Source organism: Drosophila innubila (genome assembly GCF_004354385.1).
Source record: "Drosophila innubila isolate TH190305 chromosome 2R unlocalized genomic scaffold, UK_Dinn_1.0 1_C_2R, whole genome shotgun sequence".
Taxonomy (NCBI): domain Eukaryota; kingdom Metazoa; phylum Arthropoda; class Insecta; order Diptera; family Drosophilidae; genus Drosophila; species Drosophila innubila.
Genome location: NW_022995374.1, coordinates 9,003,996 through 9,030,646, shown reverse-complemented (window position 1 = coordinate 9,030,646; position 26,651 = coordinate 9,003,996). Strand labels below are relative to the sequence as shown.

The 26,651-nt window shown below is 38.0% G+C and overlaps 7 protein-coding genes across 10 annotated transcripts in view; 4 read left to right on the top strand and 3 right to left on the bottom strand.

The window, feature by feature from the left end:
• Positions 1-61: 61 nt before the first annotated feature.
• LOC117784699 lies at positions 62-4,358 on the bottom strand. Of its 4 annotated transcripts, XM_034622504.1 has the most exons (5): positions 4,209-4,358; positions 3,735-3,893; positions 3,414-3,595; positions 1,018-1,299; positions 347-937 (listed from the first exon to the last, which is right to left on the bottom strand). In XM_034622504.1, exons 2-5 carry the CDS (start codon positions 3,850-3,852, stop codon positions 347-349), a joined length of 1,173 nt encoding a protein of 390 aa, XP_034478395.1. In that variant the 5' UTR covers positions 3,853-3,893; positions 4,209-4,358. The 4 variants fall into 4 exon arrangements, with proteins under 4 accessions (XP_034478396.1, XP_034478395.1, XP_034478399.1 ...); XM_034622505.1 differs by lacking the exon at positions 4,209-4,358 and having other exon boundaries at positions 62-937; positions 3,735-3,852; XM_034622508.1 differs by lacking the exons at positions 3,414-3,595; positions 3,735-3,893 and having other exon boundaries at positions 4,209-4,325.
• Positions 4,359-7,272: 2,914 nt separating this feature from the next.
• LOC117783876 lies at positions 7,273-7,930 on the bottom strand. The gene is made up of 2 exons (XM_034621432.1): positions 7,825-7,930; positions 7,273-7,768 (listed from the first exon to the last, which is right to left on the bottom strand). The coding sequence occupies exons 1-2, from the start codon at positions 7,857-7,859 to the stop codon at positions 7,339-7,341; spliced, it is 465 nt and encodes a 154-aa protein (XP_034477323.1). The 5' UTR covers positions 7,860-7,930; the 3' UTR covers positions 7,273-7,338.
• A 416-nt stretch (positions 7,931-8,346) lies between these two features.
• On the top strand, positions 8,347-11,241 carry LOC117784155 (probable ATP-dependent RNA helicase DDX27). Its single transcript, XM_034621813.1, has 5 exons — positions 8,347-8,509; positions 8,583-9,407; positions 9,612-10,344; positions 10,404-10,962; positions 11,027-11,241. Exons 1-5 carry the CDS (start codon positions 8,417-8,419, stop codon positions 11,178-11,180), a joined length of 2,364 nt encoding a protein of 787 aa, XP_034477704.1. The 5' UTR covers positions 8,347-8,416; the 3' UTR covers positions 11,181-11,241.
• Positions 11,242-11,410: 169 nt separating this feature from the next.
• Positions 11,411-13,345, top strand: LOC117783577 (probable serine/threonine-protein kinase DDB_G0278535). The gene is made up of 5 exons (XM_034621025.1): positions 11,411-11,594; positions 11,653-12,536; positions 12,599-12,661; positions 12,721-12,916; positions 12,978-13,345. Exons 1-5 carry the CDS (start codon positions 11,508-11,510, stop codon positions 13,134-13,136), a joined length of 1,389 nt encoding a protein of 462 aa, XP_034476916.1. The 5' UTR covers positions 11,411-11,507; the 3' UTR covers positions 13,137-13,345.
• Positions 13,346-13,524: 179 nt separating this feature from the next.
• On the top strand, positions 13,525-15,802 carry LOC117784540 (DNA mismatch repair protein Mlh1). Its single transcript, XM_034622296.1, has 2 exons — positions 13,525-14,352; positions 14,414-15,802. Exons 1-2 carry the CDS (start codon positions 13,548-13,550, stop codon positions 15,592-15,594), a joined length of 1,986 nt encoding a protein of 661 aa, XP_034478187.1. The 5' UTR covers positions 13,525-13,547; the 3' UTR covers positions 15,595-15,802.
• On the bottom strand, positions 15,784-17,115 carry LOC117784541 (succinate dehydrogenase assembly factor 2-B, mitochondrial). The gene is made up of 3 exons (XM_034622297.1): positions 16,957-17,115; positions 16,720-16,886; positions 15,784-16,431 (listed from the first exon to the last, which is right to left on the bottom strand). The coding sequence occupies exons 1-3, from the start codon at positions 16,972-16,974 to the stop codon at positions 16,140-16,142; spliced, it is 477 nt and encodes a 158-aa protein (XP_034478188.1). The 5' UTR covers positions 16,975-17,115; the 3' UTR covers positions 15,784-16,139.
• Positions 17,116-17,504: 389 nt separating this feature from the next.
• LOC117783028 (low-density lipoprotein receptor-related protein 1) overlaps positions 17,505-26,651 on the top strand; it is a 70,647-nt gene continuing 61,500 nt past the window's right edge. The window contains exon 1 of the mRNA XM_034620182.1: positions 17,505-18,157. Coding sequence (XP_034476073.1) covers positions 18,010-18,157 — 148 coding nt within the window. The 5' untranslated portion in view covers positions 17,505-18,009. The remainder of the gene's footprint in view (positions 18,158-26,651) is intronic.

Here is a 26,651-nt window from a genome sequence, read left to right as displayed (position 1 = left end):
TTTTTTAAATTTCATTTATTTTTTTTTTTTTGCCTCAGACAATAAATACAGTTGTGTTTGATTATTTTTAATTAAAATACTTTATTTATCTGTGATGCTGGTGCTGGTCTCAAAATATAACAATATCTATTATTTATGTATATATTGTTGCTTTACTAAGGAGCATTTACTTTGCAGTACATTAAGTGAATTGAACTGATTGGCCAAATTTTGGTATAATTTGAAGATTCTGGCACACACACATACACATAGGGAACAAAATGGTTAAACTTTAATTCTTAAAAACTAAGTAAAATCATGAAATTGTTGCAAATATTATCACCCAAATGAAAAGGAGAGGGGTATTTTACAACTTTGCGCGCTTGGGCACGCCAACAGCCTCAAGGACACCGCAGTTCTCCAAATGCTGGAACAGTGCCTCCAAATACTCATCACGATGCTTCATCAAGTGTCCCGCATGCTGCGATCGTTGCCAGCACTTGAATGTAACCTTTATGTTGGCACGCTCCCAGTTCTCGCGCACCGCTTGATTGGAGGAAGGCGGACCAATGGGATCATTGTCGGATACAAAGAAGAGCGCTGGCACTTTCAGTATCGTCGAGTGGAACATCTGACTGGAGCGCATATAATGTATGGTTGCCTGATTATGGAATGTCTTCATATGGTACAATGTGTAATTTCGCAGAGCGCTCTGCATGCGCTCATTCTTTGGGAAAATGGACTTGGGTAGACCCACTGGGATTTCGGTAATGTCAGCCGCACTATCCCAAATCTGGCATGCAAAACGATCCAGCACACTGCCATATCGATCCATATCGCGCGACATTTGCAACATTATCTCGCCCATCTGATATGCACCGACCGAGAATCCGTGCATTACAATCGGTGCATATGATTTATTGTTCTCCAGAAATTTCAGTGTCTCTGCGGCGACCACCTGGCAAAACAACAACAAGAATTCAGTTAAGATAGGCGGAAAATAGAAAATATAAAATAAAAATAATTTATGGCTTCTACCTGTGTGCCCTTGGTCGGCCAAAGCAGCTGCCAGGGTGTAATGTGCACCACCATCACATCGAATCCCATTTCCGTGTAGATTTGGGCATACTTCTTCAGATGCTTCTGCTTGGCCATTAGCCAGGCCATCATCAGAACCAGTGGATTACCCGTGGGCTTCTTGAAGGCCAAAGTTTTGGGATCCACTTCGATATTCGCCTTGTTATTCGTATAGAGCGTCATATTCTTGGTTATATCCTTGGAGGATAAATACCTACGATTCTTCATCGATGCCATTGCGCTCTGTATAATACAAAAAACATTATAAATATTATCATTAGTTTGTATAAATCGATACTTTATTTCAAGTTAGTCTTAAGCTAGTTAATATAATCCCAAATATTGATATTGCTCTTATCAAATCTTTATATATATATATTATGCCCAACAATGAATGACTTGGTTAGGTCGAGTGTAAATTTAATCTGGTAACCGATTAGATATGATTGACGTCTGACTGCGAATATCTTTTAAAATGGCCTGACATCTTAACATGGAATTTTATGCGATTAGATATGATTTTGTTGTTAACTGAAGAGAATATTGATTTCTGTCTATGTTATGTAAATAAGCTGATAATGTTATTGTTAGTATTTTGTAACTTTTTTCGAGGATTGACCTTGAATTATTTAATAATTTAATTCCGTTGCACGTGAAGATAACTTTTAGTTATAGATAAGATAGAAGTTTTAATAAAAAGACTCGGTAACAGCACATGGTTTAAAATGAATTTTTGGCTTAGATTACAAATATTTAAGAAACATAAGCACAAGTCCTGGAATTACCATCAATATTTTAAATTCGCAATATAATTATAATTAGTGAGTTTCTCTGTCTATGCGCGACTTTTCTTGACCGACAAAATCGCGCGACTGCATTTAACTAAATTGTACATTCTACGAGGTCTTAATCCAGCAGACACTTCGTACTTCGTATTTAAAGATACCGAAGCAAATCTATTGATAAGAATTTTGCAATTTTGATAAGGTAAATACAAAGTTAAGTTAGATAATAAAATTATATTGCCGAGTTCTTGCTTTAAAGGTAGCATTTTACAATTTAACATAACTAAAACTCACAAGTTTAAAGCGCCGATAGATCTTAAGCAGTATATAAACGAATACGATCAGCACAGATATTTCAATTATGAACTCCATAATTCAATTTAACTAACATGTATCTGCAGATACAAAAGCTTTTATCGACTGTCTTATGGGAGAATAGAACATAGAGGCGGCAAGTGCGCCCAGCTTCCAATGAACGACAATAGAAATCTGGAAAGTCGACATTTGTGTGTGTGTGTCTGGCTGTATCTTTCGAACATGTGCTGTTGATGGATCTGAATTGATATTGCGGTGGATTGAATTACACTGTGGGATGGGAAGCGTCCACCTCTATAGAACTTGGAAATTTGCAAAGAGAGAGAGTAAAATTGGGCTTGGGACGAAAGCATGATATTGAGCGCCATTATGATCTATCTCACAAAAGCTTCTCCAATTAGGTGTTCTAAACCGTGACTGTAGAGGTCGCTTTTCTTATGCGAAACTAAACTTGGGTTAAGCGTTTTATATTTGTTTAGTGTAAATTTTGAATATTTAAATTACAATTATTTTTTGGTTAATTCATGCGCCAAATGACTGTCTGCTAATTACATGCTATAAAAGTATATACTAATACATGTTTTTGCTTGCTAATCACTCAAATGGAAAGTTAAATCATTTTTCGGGAACAAAGTTCATGACAATTATCAACACAGCTCACTGAACACTACAATGTCTGTTAACTTCCAAGATCTTAATCATTTGAGTGAGTGCGGCTAAAGCGAACAAAATTAAATGTAAGTATTATTTTAGAAAGCAATGTATATGTAGGGATGATGAATAATGAACTGTTATGCATGCAGTAAAAATAAATGTTATGTTAATGTTATTTGTTATGTTAATGTAAACGTAGAAGTGATGAATTATAAACTGTTACTTATGTACTAAAAGTAAATGTTAATGTTGAAATGTAAATGTAATTTGCAAAGTAATGTAAATGTAAACGTAGAAGTGTAAACTGTTATGCATGTGTTTCAATAAAATGTTAATGTAAAGTTACAGGGCAATTATAAAAAAAATGAAGCAACACAGAATGAATTTACAAAAGCAATAGCGCATAAATTAGCGTTGATTGGCAAACAATTAAAGCAGAGCAAAGCAAATGGTAAAATAAATTTATTTGCATACATATGTATGTATGTATGTTGAACAAGCTAATGTCACGCGTGTGCTGCAAATATACATATGTATCTACATCTACGTACATGCATATGTACAGAAATACTTAAAAACATATTAATATTTATGTATGCTTACATTCTGCACCAGTTGTGTTTGAAGGCTTGAGAAATTGCGCGACAACGGCTGCTGCATTTTCCGGTAATCAGTCAGCGGCCCCTGCAGCAAACCCTTGCCCATTCCGGTGCCGGAGGGGAGGCTAAAGAAATTATCCGCATAGAGATTTTCATATGGAACAGCAGCGCTGCGATTATTTTGTGCTGTTTGTTGTTGCCATTGTTATTGTCGTAGTTATTGTGGGTGAGAGCGAGAGAGAGAGAGAGAGCAGGACCGAGACATGCAAATATATAAATAAACGTATTTGCAGTGTGTCATTTAAGAGTAATTCTAAGCATTTACCACCAAACGAGAGGCCAACGGCAAGAGTAGCGGCCGTGCGGCCGGCGGCAAACGGTACACTTATTGATTTTCTCGCTGCAGTTGCGTAAAATGCAGTACGAAAGAAATGTGAAGCCATTGTTTATATCGTAGATATTTGTGTCTATAAAACGTGACGAGCTTGCAAAAAAGAAACGACAATTGACAAATATATATAAATATTTTGTATTATTAAAATTAATATGTAGAGTGTGTACGAGCATAAGCGCTGCAGAATAAGTGAACTTTGGACCTGGACCTGAGCAAACCCGTCAGCTGCAGACGAATTTAATTTGTATTAAATTGATACGCATATATGTATATATGCATACACATATGTTTGTACGATACACAACATTTGCTACATATGTATGTATGTAAGTGAGAGTGCGAGTGAAAGATGCACTATTAATGTCTGATGAAGGGTAAAAGTTTGAACTAATGATCAGCACTTACAGTTCTTGAATTAATTACACTTGCACGTTTGTTTACCTTCTACCAAACACACATAAACTCAGTCTGGCAACTAATATAAAAATGAACTACGCCGCTCGCGAGTTTCGTCTTTGTTGTCAGAAAACAACAAACACAAATGTGTCTGCAATAAGGGGTGGGTGCTATCGATGTTCTATCGATACATCGACACGATGCGTTACTCAAACGATGTATACATTTTTAATACGAAATATCGGAAAAAATTATTTTCATCGAATTTAATAGAATTTCAATGCAGAACGAATAAAAAGACCAAACCATGATCAAAATGACATTCCGCTTGAAAATCGGTTGAATTTTGATAAAGTTATTACAGGTCAAAGTTTTTGAAAAAATGTTAAGGGGTTAGTATGCAAATTTTGAGTAATGAAAGGCTTATAGTCGAAAAAAATAAAATTTTTTAAGTGAACAATATTTAAATGCAGAACCAAATTTGGTGCCAAATCATGAACAAAAAGATATTCCGCATAAAAAAGGTTGAGTTTTGATAAAGTTATGAGAGATCAAAGTTTTTGAAAATATGTTAAGGGGTTAGTATGCAAATTTTGAGTAATGAAAGGCTTATAGTCGAAAAAAATAAAATTTTTTAAGTAAACAATATTTGAATGCAGAATCAAATTTGGTGCCAAATCATGAACAAAATGATATTCCGCATGAAAATCGGTTGAGTTTTGATAAAGTTATGAGAGATCAAAGTTTTGAAAATATGTTAAGGGTTACTATGCAAATTTTGAGTAATGAACGGCTTGTACTCGAAAATATTGAAATTTTCTAAGTGAGCAAAATTTGAATGCAGAATCAAATTTGGTGCCAAATCATGAACAAAATGATATTCCGCATGAAAATCGGTTGAGTTTTGATAAAGTTATGAGAGATCAAAGTTTTTGAAAATATGTTAAGGGGTTAGTATGCAAATTTTGAGTAATGAAAGGCTTATAGTCGAAAAAAATAAAATTTTTTAAGTGAACAATATTTAAATGCAGAACCAAATTTGGTGCCAAATCATGAACAAAAAGATATTCCGCATAAAAAAGGTTGAGTTTTGATAAAGTTATGAGAGATCAAAGTTTTTAAAAATATGTTAAGGGGTTAGTATGCAAATTTTGAGTAATGAAAGGCTTATAGTCGAAAAAAATAAAATTTTTTAAGTAAACAATATTTGAATGCAGAATCAAATTTGGTGCCAAATCATGAACAAAATGATATTCCGCATGAAAATCGGTTGAGTTTTGATAAAGTTATGAGAGATCAAAGTTTTTGAAAATATGTTAAGGGGTTACTATGCAAATTTTGAGTAATGAACGGCTTGTACTCGAAAATATTGAAATTTTCTAAGTGAGCAAAATTTGAATGCAGAATCAAATTTGGTGCCAAATCATGAACAAAATGATATTCCGCATGAAAATCGGTTGAGTTTTGATAAAGTTATGAGAGATCAAAGTTTTGAAAATATGTTAAGGGTTAGTATGCAAATTTTGAGTAATGAAAGGCTTATAGTCGAAAAAATAAAATTTTTAAGTGAACAATATTTAAATGCAGAACCAAATTTGGTGCCAAATCATGAACAAAAGATATTCCGCATAAAAAGGTTGAGTTTTGATAAAGTTATGAGAGATCAAAGTTTTAAAAATATGTTAAGGGGTTAGTATGCAAATTTTGAGTAATGAAAGGCTTATAGTCGAAAAAAATAAAATTTTTTAAGTAAACAATATTTGAATGCAGAATCAAATTTGGTGCCAAATCATGAACAAAATGATATTCCGCATGAAAATCGGTTGAGTTTTGATAAAGTTATGAGAGATCAAAGTTTTTGAAAATATGTTAAGGGGTTACTATGCAAATTTTGAGTAATGAACGGCTTGTACTCGAAAATATTGAAATTTTCTAAGTGAGCAAAATTTGAATGCAGAATCAAATTTGGTGCCAAATCATGAACAAAATGATATTCCGCATGAAAATCGGTTGAGTTTTGATAAAGTTATGAGAGATCAAAGTTTTTGAAAATATGTTTAGGGGTTACTATGCAAATTTTGAGTAATGAACGGCTTATAGTCGAAAAAAATAAAATTTTTTAAGTGAACATTATTTGAATGCAGAACCAAATTCGGTGCCAAATCATGAACAAAATGATATTCCGCATGAAAATCGGTTGAGTTTTGATAAAGTTATGAGAGATCAAAGTTTTTGAAAATATGTTAAGGGGTTAGTATGCAAATTTTGAGTAATGAAAGGCTTATAGTCGAAAAAAATAAAATTTTTTAAGTAAACAATATTTGAATGCAGAACCAAATTTGGTGCCAAATCATGAACAAAATGATATTCCGCATGAAAATCGGTTGAGTTTTGATAAAGTTATGAGAGATCAAAGTTTTTGAAAATATGTTAAGGGGTTAGTATGCAAATTTTGAGTAATGAACGGCTTATAGTCGAAAAAAATAAAATTTTTTAAGTGAACAATATTTAAATGCAGAACCAAATTTGGTGCCAAACCATGAACAAAATGATATTCCGCATGAAAATCGGTTGAGTTTTGATAAAGTTATGAGAGATCAAAGTTTTTGAAAATATGTTAATTGGTTAGTATGCAAATTTTGAGTAATGAACGGCTTATAGTCGAAAAAAATAAAATTTTTTAAGTAAACAATATTTGAATGCAGAACCAAATTTGGTGCCAAATCATGAACAAAATGATATTCCGCATGAAAATCGGTTGAGTTTTGATAAAGTTATGAGAGATCAAAGTTTTTGAAAAAATGTTAAGGGGTAAGAATGCAAATTATGAGTGATGGACGGCTTATAGTAAATTTATTTGTATTTTAAATTTGAGTATTGATCTTATTATACTGATCTGTTTTGAAATCATTGAAGTTTTATTTTTATTTCTTCAACTTATTGTTTTATTTGTAAACCGAAGTCATTCCGGTATTTGACTTAAAACCGTTGCGAAACCGACATACAAACATAACCGAAACGATTCCGAATTCGATTCGCTTTAATACCCTACTATCTATTAAGTACTTTTCAAAACTGTTATAAATATATTTATTTAACTTTTCGCTTAACAAATAACATACTATAACTGTGGACGAAACTATTGTGCTGCCAATTGGGCTTCCAGTTGTCGCACATCGACGCCAAGTTCGATTAATCGCGCCTCCTGCTCCTTGGTGTCCAGTCCGTGCTCCTTGTTGTATCTGTAGTTGACTGTGAGCTGCACCTCCTCCAAACCGCTAACATGATCATACAGATTGCCCTCCAGACGCAGATCAATGTCGCTCTCCTCGCGCAGTATGCAAAAGTAGACCAGAAACAGAGCCAAGCTGGCGGAGATTACGTACGGCTGATACCACAGTGTTTCGTCGCTGCCCCCGCTCCGTGTGTCGCGTGCTCGCCATGAGGCTGCCTGGCTGCCAAAGAATTTGATGGGCTCGTTGCTTATCGGCTCCTCATCCTGGGACTTGAGACTTTTGTTGGGCAACTTCTGAGCATAGCAGCGAGTGCCAGAGACAGGCATCAGTGATCTATAAAATGTACTTTATTTAATAGCCACAAACTATAGATAATTACGCATATCTACCTCAAGTTACGAGTTTTTGTCAAGAAGCGCAACATTTTGTTGGGAACTAACAAAATTTCATAACAATTGTTTCAACAGCTGTTGGCCCGGCCAAAAACTATCGAAACTTATCGATATACATATCAATTACTATGCCGGCAATCAGTGTTGCCTATTTAGTTATTTCCCCGGTAGATCTAGCGGGTAGCAATTGGCAAAATCCGGGATAAATTGTAAAATAGCGACTTGGGGGAATTTTAGCTATTTTCAAAGCAAGGTGACATCAACCAATATTGAAGAGATTCTGATTGAGATAGGACTTAATCAGACCTATATAAGTTCAGCTGCAGATGACGATTACTGTAGCGTTTTTTTTTTTGCTACCAACCGAATTTTCTGGCTATTTCTAGCTTTTTTCAAAGGCTAGTTTAGATTTTTTATCACCCGACGAGTTCGCAACACTGCCGGCAACAGATATTAGGGATGAGCGATACATGCATTGAAATCTCTATGACAGAGCTGCCAACTCGTTGGATTTACTGTCGCTCACGTCGCACACGTGTTGGACTGTAGAATTGTAAACACGCGCTGCAACTCTAAGCAAGCGCATAAGATGGGAGCAACTAAAAATATGGACTTGATAGGCACTATTGAAGATGATGCCGAGGTGGAGAATCTATCTGAAGACTCGGACGCTGAAGTAGAAGTGAGTAAACATATAAATTTGTCGCTCTCTGCAGTTCTAACATTCTCTCTTTCTAACCCGGCTCGTCGAGTAGTATCAACCGACCAAACTGAGACACAAAAAGGTGACCGAGTTCGAAAAAGGTTTTGAATTTGTATCGTCCGTCAAGGAATACAATCAGGACACTTGGGATGATCTGATGAAGTATGTAAAGCGCAAGGCGCGCACAAAGACAGACGATAAAATCGCTGCTCGCCTACAGAAGCGGGGAGGAGCGGAGGCGGTGGCTGCCGAGCAGAGCGATGAGGAGATTGATCTATCCGAGGATGAGCTCCAGCACGATAATCTGCGACTTCGCGAAAAGAAACAGAGCAAGAATAAGAAGAAGAAGCAAACGGATGAGGACAACGAAGACGAGGAGGGCGAAAAAATGCAATTTGATGACACTATCGAGTCAAATGAGTCAATTACTTCCTTCTATCAAATGAATCTGTCGCGACCGCTGATGCGTGCCATCGGTGTCCTAGGCTACATCTATCCCACGCCCATCCAGTCATCTACCATACCCATAGCACTGCTCGGCCGTGATGTTTGCGGATGTGCAGCAACGGGAACAGGTAAAACGGCTGCCTATATGCTGCCCACATTGGAGCGACTGCTGTACCGACCGCTCAACAACAAGGCAATTACCCGGGTGCTGGTCCTGGTGCCGACACGTGAGTTGGGCGCCCAGGTTTACCAGGTGACCAAGCAGCTCTGTCAGTTCACCACCATTGATGTGGGTCTGGCTATTGGCGGTCTCGATGTTAAGGCTCAGGAGGCTGTGCTCCGTCAGAATCCGGACATTGTCATTGCTACGCCGGGTCGTCTTATCGATCACATTAAGAACACGCCTAGTTTCAGCTTGGATTCCATTGAGGTAAGTTAATCTTAAGAGTTGTTCTGTGATTTATGGATCATATGATGATTCTCCATCCTTGCGCTCTGAGTTTTTCGAGACAATGCGGATTAAACTCTGGTACTTGCAACTGCGCTGCAGATGCAAGCTGATCCCGTATTGTTAAGGATATTAAGTCTTCATTCTTATATTGAAATTAAAAGAAGTTTATGGAATTTATTGCAGGTGCTTATATTGGATGAGGCTGATCGTATGTTGGATGAGTATTTCGCTGAGCAGATGAAGGAGATTATCAACTCCTGCTGCAAGACACGCCAGACAATGCTCTTCTCGGCCACCATGAGCGAACAGGTCAAGGATCTGGCCGCCGTTTCGCTGGACAAACCCGTCAAAGTCTTTGTCAACAACAATCAACAGGTGGCCTACAATTTGAGGCAGGAGTTTATACGCATACGCGAGGACAAGGAAGGCGACCGGGAGCCCATTTTGGCGAGCTTGATATGTCGCACCTTCCACGACCATTGCATGGTCTTTGTGCAGACCAAGAAGCAGGCACATCGACTCCACATTCTGCTCGGTCTGTTGGGCGTTAGAGCCGGAGAATTGCACGGCAATCTGACACAACAGCAGCGTTTGGAGTCGCTGAAAAAGTTCAAGGAGGAGCAGATTGATGTACTGATTGCAACCGATGTGGCTGCTCGTGGTCTCGATATTGTGGGAGTCAAGACGGTCATCAATTTTGTAATGCCCATTACCACGGAGCATTATATCCATCGTGTGGGTCGTACAGCTCGTGCCGGACGGGCGGGCATCTCTGTGTCGCTGGCCGGTGAGAAGGAGCGTAAGATCGTCAAGGACATCATCAAGAATGCCGAGAGCAGCGTCAAGAATCGCATTATACCGCCAGAAATCATTGAGAAGTATCGCAACAAGCTGACAGCTCTGGAGCCCGAAATACGTAAGTGTTAATTTACCTTATCTAATGATTTTATTAATTTATAATCTGAATACCTGCAGAAAATATTCTGGATGAAGAGCAGGCGGAGCGTCAGCTGGCCAAAACGGAGCAGCAGTTGTCAAAGACAGAACGCAAGCTTCTGGGGCAGCCCAACGAAAGACGCACCTGGTTCCAAACAAAGCAACAGCGGGAGAATGAAAAGGCTCGACTATCGCTAACCGATGGCGACGAGGCCACCAAAGCAGGAGCGGGCAGAGGCAAAGGCAATGGCAAGACGGCGGGCAAACGGAAGCGACCAGAGTATGGTGGCGATGGGGAGGATGGACCGCCGGTCAAGGAGTTTGAGGCCAAGCGCAAGAAGAAGAAGGAAGAGCCCAGAAGAAAAACGCCCGAACAGTTGGCCAAGGAACGCGCCATGAAAGAAGTTGAAAAGGTGTCGCTTGTGCGCGCCAAAATGGCCAAGCTACGCAAGCGTCCTGGCAAACTGGGTGCAGCAACGGAGACTTCGAAATATTCCGGATCCGCTGCCTCCGGCGGCAAGGCCAAACGACGTGGTGGACAATCCGCCTTCACCAACGATCTAACCGATGTCAGTCGCGGCGGTGCACTGCGTCTGAGGTATGTGGTAACCATAAATTTAACTATTTCTCTAATTTCTAAATATGTATACTTTCCACAACAGATCCGAGGCCAATCGTCACAAGAAGATGACGAAAATTGCGGCCAAGAAGAAAACCAGCAACGTTAAGTTGACCAACAAGGCGGGCAAAAATAAATTCAACAAGGGCAAAAGCTTTGGTGGTCCGAGATTCGCCAAAAAGGACAAAAAGAAATGAAATTGAGGCGTGTTAAGAACTATATTCAAATATAAAAATAAATTTATATTATAATTAATAAGTGTACTTATAATTATTTTCAAACAGAATTAAAGTATGGTTTTAAAAAACCGTTTTATCACAAAGCCGCCGAGTGTGACCATCACATGTTTTTATATTAGCAGCTTGTGTGTTTTACTCTTTGCGGGCTATGGTCACACTGTGTTTTAAGCTTTGCCATTTTTGTTTGGTTTTTTGCGTTTCGCTGCGTAATTTTTTAATAGCTCTTCGCTATTATTGGAAATGTGTTAATATATTGCATTAAATTTATAACATTTATCGAATAAAATGAGCAATAAACTTAAATTTGGACCACCGCCGGATTCGGATGACTCGGACGACAGCAGCTACGACGGATTCTACTTTCCGGACAAAGTAGGTGCAGTAATTGATGTTTTATTAATAAATTAATAGTTTCTTGGTAATTATATAGTTGCAAAGGGAGAAGGTCAGGCTACATGTACCACGGGATCAAAAGCTCTACGATGCGTTGTTGAATGGCGACTTGCAGCGTGTGTGTGAAGAAATCGATGAGCTCCACTTCCCGGTGGATGAAGGGGTGTGCGGGGGAGACACCATGCTGATGCACGCCTGTCGGAGTGGCTTCTATGAACTGGCCTCGCACCTGGTCAACGAGCTTAAGGCCAATGTCAACAAGCAGGTGGATTCGGTAATGCCCCTAATGCTGGCATGTGACTGCCAGGCCAAGGATCCGTATGTGGCGGAGAAACTGGTGCGTCTGCTTCTCAACCATGGAGCCGTGATTAATGTCTCGGATAAATACGGCATGACGCCTTTTATGTTTGCCTGCCGCAAGGGATTCAGCAACATTGTGCGCCTTCTAATTAAAGATGTTAGCTTCGATGCGGTGGACAATCAGGGATGCACACCAATATTCTTTGCCATTGAGAATAATCATGCGGAAATTGTTAAGCTGCTGATGGAGGCCGGTGTCAATGCCAATATTGCCAACAATAAGGGCTACACACCCAAACATGTAGCCGAATTTCACGGATTCTACGATCTATTGGAGTTGCTGCCTCGCGAGAATCCAGTTTATCTGGTGCCATCAGCATTTCTGTCCTATAACACGCTGCGTGATCATGTTCCACGCATTTTTCTGAAATCCGATTGCCCGGAGTACTTTCAGGAACTCAACGTCATTCTACGCACAATCAATATGGATAATATGCTGGAACATTTTGCTAAATCAAATACCTCACTTGGGGAATTCCTCAACATGAATGATAAGAAACTACGTGATATTGGCGTGAAGTTTCCAATCTATCGCAACAAGATTATGAAGGGTATACTGGAGTATGTATTATCTGTAGAACGAACTGAAAACATCTTAACTAAATAATTTTGATTCCTTACAGCTTTCATTTGCATCACTGGTCAAAGAAATCCATTGCGCGGGTTAAGAAGGATGGCATAGAGAAGTAAGATCATTTTAAAACAATTTTATTTTGTCATTTTAAAATATCTTTACATTTTTCAGCTTCTATGATATACTCATGATCACGGCTAATCATCTACAGCACTTGGTCATCATACAGTCATCGCTGCGGTTCGTCATACAGAATCAGTTGGCGGGTAATCTTGGCCAGCCATCGGAGATGCAGTTAATTAACTTGCAGAACAGCTTATGTGCATATCGCGGCGTCATAAACGATCTCACCAAGACTATCAAATATGTAAGAATGCATTTCTAATGTATTTCAATTGCCATATAAGTTAACATTAACTCTTTTATAGCTTGGATCATTCAGCCCACCTAAAAGTCCGCTTTATATCGACTACAACGAGATTATCGCTGAGCGTAAGCGGCGTAAAGTTCGCAGTTACTTCAAATATACGACTATTATTTTGGGTATATCGGTATTTATCTGCTTAAAATGCAAATGGATGTTTTAATCGTACGCAGACAAAAAAAAGCTTATAGTATTAGTTAACAAGCATTTGAATAAGTTACAGTACAATTATTATTAATGTACGAATTTTGAAAATTCTCTTTAAGTTCTCAAATCAATATAGTTGTTGTTAAAACGCTTTATGAATTGTTAAATGAAGTTTATGTTTTACCTTAAAATGACTTAATAAATGAATTAATTGTTGAAAATTAATTAAGTGACTTGCTGTTTTGTGAAAATAAAGAAAATAATTACATTATAAATAATTGAAAACAAATTCAAAAAAAGATGGATAGTTTAGCTATTTTTTGGATGCTTTCCAGCCAGAAACAGTTTTTTTTCCTTAAATAAGTTGGCAGCCCCGACTTGGCTCATTTGTTTACATTCGCTCTGTGGACAACAAGTTTTTGGCGCCATGCTGGAGCCCGGAGTCATAAAGAAATTAGATGAGGTGGTTGTCAATCGCATAGCCGCTGGCGAAATAATTCAACGTCCAGCCAATGCTCTCAAGGAACTGCTGGAGAACAGTCTGGATGCCAAGTCCAGCCATATACAGGTAAACATCAAATCTGGAGGTCTTAAGCTGCTGCAAATTCAGGACAATGGCACCGGCATACGCAAGGAGGATCTGTCCATTGTCTGCGAGCGCTTCACAACCTCCAAGCTGAGTAAATTTGAGGATCTGACAGAGATCGCCACCTTTGGATTTCGTGGCGAAGCATTGGCTAGCATCAGTCATGTGGCCCACCTGACCATACAAACCAAGACGGCCAGCGAACGTTGTGGCTACAAGGCCAACTATTCGGATGGAAAACTGGTGGGTGCACCCAAGCCATGTGCCGGCAATCAGGGCACCATCATTACCATTGAGGATCTGTTCTACTCTATGCCTCAGCGGCGACAGGCACTCAAGTCCCCGGCGGAAGAGTTTCAAAAGATCTCCGATGTGGTCTCCAAGTACGCTGTGCATAATCCCCACGTGGGTTTCGTTCTACGCAAACAAGGCGAACAGTCGGCACTGAAGACACAGGCATGTAGTACGCGGGCGGAGAATATACGGGCCATTTATGGTGCTGCCATTGCCAAGGAGCTGATGGAGTTCCGTTATAAGGATGACATGTTCAAGTTCGATCTAGAGTGCCAACTTACCCAAGTGAACTATGCGGCTAAGAAGTCAACGCTGCTGCTGTTCATCAATCACAGATTAGTCGAGTCGCCAGGTGAGCAGTGTATATTAAAAGATAGCACCTGTAGGAGTTACATAAGTCCATATCCTTGCAGCACTTAAGACCGCCGTGGATGCCGTTTATTCCACGTACTTGCCCCGTGGTCAACATCCCTTTGTCTACATGAGTCTGATGATGCCACCGCAGAATCTGGACGTCAATGTGCATCCCACAAAGCACGAGGTGCACTTCCTCTATCAGGACGAGATCGTGGATCGCATCAAGCAACAGGTGGAGGCTCAGTTGCTGGGCAGCAATGCCACCAGAAGCTTCTATAAGCAGCTCAAACTTCCAGGCACTTCGGAGCTGGAAGACACCCAAATTCAGGATAAAACCCAACGCATCTACGAGAAGGAAATGGTTCGTACGGATTCCACTGAGCAGAAACTGGACAAGTTTTTCAAGCCGTTGGAAAAGAGTGATTCTGGGCTGTCCAGCAGTTCCAGCAATGAAACGCCTACAGGTTCGCAGGAGGAGAGTTTCCGGGTAATAGCGGCCCGCAAATCGAAAGAGGTGCGTCTTACCAGTGTCCTGGAAATGCAGCAGAGCATCGAGAGAAAGTGCCACATCCAGTTGCGAGGCATCCTCAAGCAGCTGGTCTATGTGGGCTGTGTGGATGAACGACATGCGCTCTTCCAGCACGAGACGCGTCTCTACATGTGCAACACCTTCGCCCTTAGCGAGGAATTGTTTTATCAGCGATTGGTCTACGAGTTCCAAAATTGTACCGAGATCAGCGTGGTGCCGCCACTGCCACTGCAGCAGCTGCTGCTCATTGCTCTGGAGAGCAAGACAGCCGGCTGGGAGCCGGAGGATGGTGACAAATCGGAGCTAGCCGCAAATGCGGTGTCCATTCTCCAGCAAAAGGCGCCCATTATGCGAGAGTACTTCGCTCTGCGCATCTCGGAGGAGGGATGCTTGGAATCATTGCCAGCACTGCTGCCACAACATGTGCCCAGCCGTGCCCAGTTACCCATTTATCTGCTGCGTCTGGCTACCGAGGTGGAGTGGGAGCAGGAGGCGGAGTGCTTTCAGAGTTTCTGCCGTGAAACTGCGCGTTATTATGCCCAGCTCGACTGGCAGGATGATGGTGATATGCGCAGCCAGCATTGGCACATGGAACACGTATTATTTCCAGGCTTTAAGAAGTACCTCCTGCCGCCGGCAAGACTCAAGCAGCAGCTCTATGAGCTGACCAATTTACCCACCTTGTACAAGGTCTTTGAACGTTGTTAGCCAACAATAAGCGTAAAAATTTGATTTTTTTTAATTAACTGTCGAACTGGAGTTTTTAAAAATTATAACAAAACATGCCTGCGTAGCCCACTGTAAGCTTTTAGAAATTTAAGCAATCATGCTAGCAAAACCAAAAGCTTTCTCAGCCATAAGTTAAGCCTAAATGTTTGCATGAAAAATTAAATAAAGTTAATTTTTTTTTGTTTTATTTTAATGTTTTTTGTCATTAACATAATATCATATAATACATATTTAACAATACAATAAGCAATATAAGTACGCACAGGCCAGCCCTGCAAGAGTGTAACTTTGTGTGTGTGTGTGGGGGAGTATCATTGTAGTGTGTGTGTATGTGTGTGTGTATCGTCTGTATCCACATAATTCTGCAGCAAGCTTTGTTCATGTTTTAATTCGTGACATTCGGTAAAAATTGAGGCGGGAAGACAGTAGGGTGGTGGGGGGTGGGGTAAACTACAAGGGGAAAACGACACCCAAGAAAGACCGCAAGTTTGTCAGCCTTGTTTACGTTTTCCCCCCCAAAACAATTATTTTTGCAGATAATATTTCAATAATTCTGGCTGTTGAAAGCGCGTGACCTTCTCAGCATTGCCGACGTGTTTCTTAAGTAACTTCATGATCTCCGTGTCATATTGATCGGGTGTTGGCTTCACTCCCGTCGCCCAGTAATAAATATCCCAATCGTTGCTCACTCCATTAATGAGATCATCGTAAATCTCCGTTTGCTCTGCATTGAAACCCTTCAGATATTTGTGGGCAAAGGTGCTTAGAAGCAAATCGTTCTCTAGCATGCCTCGCTTGCGAGACTGGTACAATAATCTATTTACATAAATACAGGATCGTCAATCTTTCAATAAGCTAATTATGCTAGGTTCACATTGCGTCATGGAGTGACAAACTGCAAATGCATTATCACAAAAATTTTAATAAAAAAAACATTTGAGTTCCAAAAATTTTGTTTTTTCAACATATTATTTCTGGCATTTTTTCTTAATGCTACTTTTTAAATCTGCCTTTATTTAACGGCCAAATTCTGGAAATCATGTTCGTTTTGTAAACATTGTGACGTCACAGTGCGACGCAGTGTGAACCTAGCATTTTACTTACCGCTGTTTGCGTTTTTCAAGTGGCTCGTCGGGACGTTTGGGATATACGGGAAGCGGCAGATGTTCTGGATCATCGAAGTCCACAATAACATCATCGTTTGTAGTGCCAGAGTTGGCGGTACCTCGACTCCAGGTCCGCAGCACTGTCCGTTGCATTTGGCGACATAACTGCAATTGAAAAATTGCAATTGCACATTACGCAATCAAAATGCACTTTGAATTTTCATCGTTCACTCACAATCAATTGGGGCAACATTTTTTTAAATAACTATTTTTATTTCCCTTCGAAAATGGAAGTTTTACGAGAAATTTTGTGCCGTGTTATTAACGGCAACGAGTTCCTAAACTGAATGCCGAAATTAAATTTACTCAAGTAATTGTTAGATTTGGCGCCGCCTGCTGTGATTTAAAAAAAGAACATTAATCCAGGGCTGCGATAACTGAATACTGCCAGGGCTGCAGAAAATATCGAAGAATTAGGGGTGCAAGAATAATAGCGGTAGTCCTAGATTGACATATCGATATATACCTGCATTTGAATTTTGTATTTCAATATTTTTAATAAAAACATAGTTGTGAGACAAAAATAAATAATTACATTGTTAAATGTTTTTAAAATGTGATTCAATAATTCAATGCTGTTCCATGAGTCCATAAAATTGAGTTTGTTAGTAATGACGTCATTCTCATTCATTGGTTTCGCTCTCAGAATTTGAATTTGCTTGCGCACTCTCTTACCTTGTAAATCTCTCTCTCTGCATGAATCGTTTTGTTTTTCTCAGTCTTCTTACGGTTTTCTTGGCGTGTGGTGCGATAGCGGTGCGCGATTTTTGTTCTAAACGCCGACGCAAAATTCATAAATATACATACATATGTTAAATTATTAAAAATTATGTAAAAAATAAATATTTGTATGTATGGGCAACGGTCTGTTTACAATTTGATTGAGCCTTGTGCCTAATTCAAAGTTGGCAAGTGTTGGTGTTAAGTGTATTTGAGCGTGTGCGTGTGTGTGTGTGTGTACATATTTGTTATTCGCGCGGCAAAAAGAAGAGAAAAAAACAAAACGAAGCAAAAGTAAACAAGAAAACAAGGCTGCAACAATTTGCGGCACAAAAATGTTAAGCATATAAACAAAACACAGTAAATTTTAAGCAATAGCTGCTTTCTGTGTAAGTGCGTGAGTGTGTGAGTATCTTATTTTAACGTGAAAAGCAAGACCAACAACAAAAGGAGCAGCAGCAGCAGCAGCATCAGCCGCAGCAGCAGCAGGCAGCGCAGCAGCGGCAAAATGCCGGCGACAGCGAATTTGTGTTTGTTGTTGTTGCTGTGTTTCGTCGTAGTCGCCAGCAGCAAATCGAAGCAGCAACAGGAGTTCAGATCCTCAAATGCAAAGACAACAACAACAACAACAACGCTCAGACCCTTGACTGACAAAGGTAAGGTTTAATTTGTTGTTAATCTCTGCTGCGGTGCATTAACCCGACGGCAGTGACGTCGCGTCGCTGCTCGCTGGCGTCGCTTGAGTAAACATATTAATGCGCTCTCGCTTTCGTGCTCCTCCTTGTTCTTTCGCTCTCGCTCATGCCAAAAATAACAAACAGCACCAACCGGCCCCTCCCTCCCTCCTACCCCTCGTGCCATCGCTTTTGTTATGCAAATTCTTTTCCTTGTTTCAGAAATGCTCACCAAAAACAAAAAAAAAAAGCACACACAATTTGTTTTGTTATTTTTTTGGATTTGCTTGGAGTTTTATTGCCGCAGCAAGTGAAAAGCGTTGCCCAGGCAAAATTTTGCCAAGACAGCGAAAGATACAGCAGCCGATTTAACCCATTGTTGCCCTCTCCTACCTCCCCCCCTGCAGCAGGGCAACTGTCAACCGTCAACCGCTGCTGCATTATCATAAACCACTCATGGGCTATTAGAATTCTAACGATTTGCAGCGCCCAGCAACAATAACAATCAGTGCTGTCGTTTCCTCTAAAAATAGCCCCTCTAAAATGTTTATAAAAAAAACCACTAGGTTTTCATTAAAAATCCATCAATTTTGTGAAACAAATTAAATCATTTGATATCTTATTTTCCATGTGTAGTTGTGGGAATTTAAAATGAAATAATCCAAGTTGTCTTTTAGATATGAATTTAATATCATTCAATGTGTCTTTATTTTTGATTTATTATTTTTACTTAAAATTCTTTACCACTATTTACCACTATTTCCTGCAGAATCTTCTTATCTATATATAGATCTGATTATATTTCTAAAGATTTTCTTCATTGACCTAAGTGAGTCCAAGAAAAGTTAATTGTTCTAAAAAGAGATTATAATAAAAATTAAATATAAAACCATTCATAAATATATTATGTTTATTTCTGTAACAATTATTATTCAATTAAAATTAATCCATATTGCAAAATAATACTTAGATAAAGAACAAATTCACCAAATAAACCACTGAGTGGGTGAGAAACACCAAATGTAGTGGTAAAAAAACCAAACCGGCAACACTGGTAACAAATAAATTTAAACAAATATGCAAATAAACATTTATTTATGTATGTGCAACGCAATTTCTTAAATGTGGCACGGCCCCTGGCGACCTGTGGCCGCATTATGCATGTACATGCTCCAGAACCCCTAAAAGACCAAGAAGTTCATGTAGGGGGTGTGGCGAGGGGCGATGGCGAGGGGAGAGAGATGTCATCTCAACGTTGAGCTCGTTAAGATAGTCCACAGAATCGTAAAGAAAAAAATAAATTAAACTAAGCATTTCCTCATTTTGTGGCGTCAAACAAACAGAGCGACAATTTGAGTGGGAAAATAAAGAATACAATTTATAAACTTAAGCTCAACATGAAAATCAATCAAAAAAAATGACAGACATGCAAACAGTATAAACGAATAAAATTTAAGACAAGACGTACAACAATGAATGATTATGGGATTAACTAAAGATATGATATTAAATATGATATTCATGTGTTTGTATGTGCTCTTTGACTTTTGCATTTATTTTTACTTATTTAACAATGAAGCATTCTTATAAATTTGATTTTAACGAAGTGCTTCAATGTCGAGACAAACAATTTGTTGAAAGCTTTAAAGATTATCAAGAGTACACAGATATTTTTCGGGTGAGCGAACCATTCTATCATGTCTTATGAATTATGAATTTTAAAATCTTGTCGCTAGTCACAGATATTTAGTGAATTTGAATTTCTTTTAACATAAATACAGCTGGACAACAATCTGGCTGCTTTTATTTAAGTTAAAATAGGTCGTTAATAAATATTTGTATAATCTTGCAGATGACGGTAAAAACAATTAATTTGTTTAAACAAACTCATCCATTAGAAAGCTTAGTTTATATCAGTAGACTAGGTTTGATTGAAATTATTAAAATGTTAATTTTTTTTGGCAAACCTTTTTAAATATATTATTTTTAATTTTGCCGGTTTAAAAGCGTGAATATGTGGTATCCTGCTTAGGGCAGTTTTCACCACTGTATATGTTTCTGCTCAATTTTGGCTTTCTTGCCTGCTCTCTTGAACACACTTGCCTTCTGCTCAATTCACTCTTTTGCGTTTTCTTCAACATGTTGTTGTTGTTGTTGTTATACTTCTTCTTAACTGCCCTCTCCTGTCTCGCTCTGACTGCAAAACAAACTGTAAACAAGCCGCTGCGGCGCTGCTCAACAGTTTTGTCAGCAAGGACAATTTGTGTGCGCTGTGTTTAAATTATGAAGCCGTGTGAAGTGGGCCACAGTAAAGCGTTGCAGCCTCGGGCGCAGGCCGCGTACGGGCGGGATGGGGGTTGGGCTAACAAGGGGGAAAAGACTCTCTCTCTCTCTCTCTCTATCTATCTCGCGCTGTGTGTGTGTGTTTATGCAACCCCAGCTGAGATGGCAGCTGTTGGGTCCATTGCCCTTGCCAACCCTGCGCCGTGCGGGCGGAAATATTGCGGAAATCGTTTATCATGTCGCCAATGGCTGCGTTTTAATAATTGCTGCCATCCCGACGACAGAGCGGAGAAACGGAGACACAAAGAGCGAGAGAAATAAAGGAGAGAGAGAGCAAGAGAAACGTAAATGAAGAGAGTCAATTAGTTTATGCTCAAAGAAAACTAATATAAAAAAACGATTCTGACCAGACTGAGTTACATGTTCTGTTTTTTATTATTCTTATTTGTTTGTTTGCTCTGGCGCTTACCTCAAGTTCAAGAGCAAACGATAGCCAGCACACAGGCGATTAAGTAACAACAACAACTGCAGCAACAACAGCAGCAAACAAGTCTATGAACCGACTCAAACACACATACACACACACGCACACTAAGACTAACACTCACATACATACATAAGTCACACCTGCTTAAGGCTCAGCAAAAACAAAGCAAACAAGCCCACAAAATGAAAAGCAACGTGAGGTCGTCTGACTGAAACAGAGAAAGATATTAAGAGAAAGAGAGTGAGGGAGAGGAAGAGTACAAAAAAATCTGCTGTCGCTTGTCCAAACAAACAATGCAAAGAAACCAAAAAAAAAAACAAAAAAAAAACGAACTAAGCAACTGGACAAGCCGGCCGGCTTTAAGTCTTTAGCAGCAACTACAACAACAACAACTTAAGTAGAAAAAATGAGAGGAAGAGAGAACAACTGAGAGTCGCTACTCTGATGCCCTACAGCAAATTCCGAGAGAGATAATAGACAAATATTTTTTTAGCTATTCCATTTAACATTTTGCTTAGATACCAGTTTCATGTCTTATCGCTGGACCAAAAAGAATTAAATTATTATAAAATTTCAGTTTAATTTTGCGAGATTTGTTATATTTTAACCCTAAACTTACAAATTGATTTTTAAGATTTTCTTGATGCCAATTTCGATTATAAAATATAATTGTGTGCTATTCGCATAGATTATTTCTGTAAAAATTGAGAAAAGTCCGCAGTAATCCGATATTTCCGGCTTAAAAAAAAGAGGATCATTAAGTCGAATATACCCGTAGTATGCCTAAGTACGTTCGTGTGGATTACAAATAAAGTCCGGACGAAATGGAGAGCTGCAAATGCGCTGCAAGTGCTGGATAAGGACATGCATCAGCAAAGCTCATAGGCAAATAATTAGTAGTAAACAATTAAGTGCTGACGTTGTCGGTCCAGTTGCTTTGGCAGTTACGAGTTTGTATTTGTTTAGCTTGGTCAGCGGATCAGAGGGTGTAAATGCTGGTCCAGCTGCTTCAAATAAGAATTACGAGTGTATTTGCTTAAATATTCTTGTACATTTCATTTTCTGTTTTTTTTTTTTTTTGTATGTGTGTATTGATTTATTACACAATTTATTGTTGTTGTTGAGTGTAACAATTGACGGTCGGTTGGTCGACGGCCGTTTCTCGTCATTCTTGTTATAGTTGCAATACTTTTATGGTCTGTCTGGGACTGCATGACGCACAACTGATGATGGGACCGGTTCGGGAAACAAAGACAAAGCCAGCTTCTAGAGTCTAGACTGTGTTCCCCAATATGGCTAAAAGATTTTAAGCTGTAACTTGCCATTAAAAAGCTTACATAAAAATAAAGTCTAGAAATATATTGTAAAATACTTATAGGAATATATAAAAAATTTGTTAATCAGTTTAGTTAGTATAAAGTTTTATTCTGTGTATGGTATTTAAATCATAATAAAAGATGTGGTGTAAAAACGTAGCAAAATATATATAAACCTTGCAGAGTAAAGAGGGTAAACCTTAAATTGTATAAATACGAATATTTTGTAGAAAAAGCAGGTAGTAGTAATGTATCATAAATTACATACATCAATTTATAAGGGTGCTTGGAGATAACAAGATGTGAATCAGTTTAATTACTCATTGCTATAAAAATAATTTCTTCAGTATTGCCCGCTTATAATATAAAAAGTTATATTGATAAGTCAAAAGAAAAACTTGTCAATTATTTCAACTAGTTTTAGGAAGGTAATAAAAATAGTACCAAAACATTAAAAATAATTAGGAGTTTTTAATTTGTCGAAGAACTATTTACATTTGGACACTTCTTTCAATTTAATTAATATCTAAGATTGTCTAAACACTTAGTCTCGTTTTTTTTTGGGCGGTTTTTTTATGGTTCTTAGAACTTGTCTTGTTGTATTCAAACACTTTCTGTTGCATTTATGGTATTCATTCTATTCAACTACGAGTACTATTCAGTAATATGTTGCTTTCAGTTTTTCAATTATAAGAAACTGCAAATAATTAGAAGGCAATTAAAAATTCATTGCTCAGTGCTGACACACGACCGCCCACAAGCAAAATACTGTAAGACTCATCCAGTCTCTTCCACGTGACAGCTTGTAATGAGCTCACGCATACACCACAATATACACACACACTCATATACACACTTGTCACTCGCTTGTGTGGGGCAAAGTCGCGGCGAGCAATATGACATTTAAATAATTTAAGCTCTACGATGTCGACATGCATTTGCTTTTTCCATAAGCCGCAGACACTCACACAAACACACTCTCACAAAAGAATATGACTATCCCTGTGTGTGTGTGTGTGTGTGTGACCTCCGTCACTCTCTGTCTCGCTCTTCATGTAACTATGGATCTGTGTTTGTATGTGTATGCACTCAATTTAGTTTTAATTAGCAATGAGCATGAAATAATTGTACCAAACCAAAAGCTACAAACTCAACGAGCAGCTCAAGTGGACCACATTCAGGGTTTATAAGCCTGCCTGCCCTATGTCCCCTTTCGCTCCTCACCCACTGTAGCCCCCCACCCCACCCCTCTCCTGCTGCCGGCAGACTTTTGGCATAATTATTTTGCCCCATGCTCATAATGAAAATATTTTATAATTGCCTTGACTCGGCCGTTAAGCGGCCGTGTTCTCTACTCCACTTGAGGCCATTTCTTAATTTCGTTCTCTGCATTTTTTTTCCCCGCCATTTGCACTCGATTAAAATAATTTTAATGTTCAAGCGCAGTTTCAGGGATTTAGAAGGATATCGTTGAGCATTATTGACATAGCTTAAGCTCTTCCAATGGTCCCTGCAGATGTAGAATAACAATAAAAAAAAATTATTAAAAACCAATCAGCAAAGTGCAAAAGTAGCAATTGAGATGCATATTTCAATTTGAAGCATTTGAAAGCAATCAATCAAGATTCTCGATAATTGCTAAGATACGAATTTGGAAATAGAATAAAAATATTACTAAAATGGATAAGTAAGTAGGCTTCTGTCAATAATATCGTAGCATATCATAGCTAAAAATTACGGACAATACCATTGAATAACCTATCAGTTAAAATGATAAATAAAATTTTAATAAATATTGATTGGTAAAATAGTTAAGCTTTAAGTCCAACATATCCTTTTTCCAAATAACATTCGATAGAAATTATTTTTAAATTATGTAAGGAACTAGAAGTAGTTAAATATGACTGCAAATTAAAGGAAAGCGCCTTTAAACAGGCTTTATAAAGTTATAAAGCCCATCTCTGCAAAGAGACCACAACCATTTGAAATGTAGTCATGTTTCCATATCATCAAATTTGAAGCCTAAAACATGCACTGAAACTAAATAGACTCGTAGGCTAAGTAGAACATTCGTGTGATAAATTACTGAATGTTAGAAGCGGTTTAAACTCACACCAATACTAGTGCGAGAAGCTATTAAATTTACAGCTGAACTCAGTCAACTCTTTGGCGCCTCTTTCAACCATAAAGCTCATAAAAACACAACGCACACAAATGGACAAACATGTTCAGACTTATAAAGCATATGGGCAACATGAAGCCTGATCGTTGTATGAACGTAATGCGGCCATAATGCTGAAGCATAAGCGGCATTAAAGCCAGTACTTGGTAACAGTAACAGTAACAGTAAAAATACTGTGGCGGCAACAGCAACAACAATAAAAACAACAACAACAACAACAACAGAAACAACCATAGTCCTCTTTCCATAAGTCCAATACTTGTTCTGATGTCGTCGTCGCTGCCCGGTTTAATATTGAAAATCATTTTACATTGTTTGCATTTGCTTACAGCAGGACATTTCATGGACTGAGAAGGAGAGGGAGAGGGAGAGGAGAGAACATGAGGCGGACAGTGATGAGAACTAAGGCATTGAGCTTGTCGCAGTAAATGTTTTAGTCATGTAGCAACAAGCCGCAGTATGAAATTCACCCACCCACATACATATATCCAGTTTAACTGTTACCCGTATATAGTAATAATTTATGTTTATGCAAATTGATTTTGTGTATTTGAAATTGTGCATTCTCGTAAATTCCATAATGAATAAATGAATTAAGTATTGCTCTCCAAATTGAAAGTAGTTTTGCAGTTTAATCTTAATCACCTTTTAAAAGATTCATAAATTTTCATTATACGATATGGTAAATAAGAGTAAAATTCATTACATTTACTTAAAATTAGGGATCTAGTATAAGGAAAATCTAGAAATTTTATAGTTTTTCGATACTAAGCCATCTATCATGCAATTTTCCATACTTACCCCTTGACATTTTTTCAATAACTTTGATCTCTCATAACTTCATCAAAAATAAACCGATTCTCAAGCGGAATGTCATTTTAATCATGATTTGGCCCCCAAATTGATTCTGCATTTAAATTTTTATCATCTTGAAAATTTGATAATTTTTTGTTTCAAAGCCATCTATCATCCAATTTTCCATACATACCCCTTGACATTTTTTCGAAAACTTTGATCACTCATTACTTTGTCAAAACTAAACCGATTTTCAAGCGGAATGTCATTTTGATCATGATTTGGCCCTCAAATTGATTCTGCATTTAAATTTTTATCATCTAGAAAATTTAATATTTTTCGATACTAAGCCATCTATCATCCAATTTTCCATACATACCCCTTGACATTTTTTCAATAACTTTGATCTCTCATAACTTCATCAAAAATAAACCGATTTTTAAGCGGAATGTCATTTTGTTCATGATTTGGCCCCCAAATTGATTCTGCATTTAAATTTTTATCATCTAGAAAATTTGATATTTTTTTGTTTCAAAGCCACCTATCATCCAATTTTCCATACATACCCCTTGACATTTTTTCGAAAACTTTGATCCCTCATAACTTTGTCAAAACTAAACCGATTTTCAAGCGGAATGTCATTTTGATCATGATTTCGCCACCAAATTAATTCTGCATTTAAATTTTTATCATCTTGAAAATTTGATATTTTTTCGATTCTAAGCCATCTATCATGCAATTTTCCATACTTACCCCTTGACATTTTTTCGAAAACCTTGACCCCTCATAACTTTGTCAAAACTAAACCGATTTTCAAACGGAATGTCATTTTGATCATGATTTCGCCACCAAATTAAGTCTGCATTTAAATTTTTATCATCTTGAAAATTTGATATTTTTTCGATTCTAAGCCATCTATCATGCAATTTTCCATACTTACCCCTTGACATTTTTTCGAAAACCTTGATCCCTCATAACTTTGTCAAAACTAAACCGATTTTCAAGCGGAATGTCATTTTGATCTTGATTTGGCCACCAAATTGATTCTGCATTTAAATTTTTATCATCTTGAAAATTTGATATTTTTTCGATTCTAAGCCATCTATCATGCAATTTTCCATACTTACCCCTTGACATTTTTTCGAAAACCTTGATCCCTCATTACTTTGTCAAAACTAAACCGATTTTCAAGCGGAATGTCATTTTGATCATGATTTCGCCACCAAATTAATTCTGCATTTAAATTTTTATCATCTTGAAAATTTGATATTTTTTCGATTCTAAGCCATCTATCATCCAATTTTCCATACATTGGACATTTTTTCAAAAACTTTGATCTCTCATAACTTCATCAAAAATAAACCGATTTTTAAGCGGAATGTCATTTTGTTCATGATTTGGCCCCCAAATTGA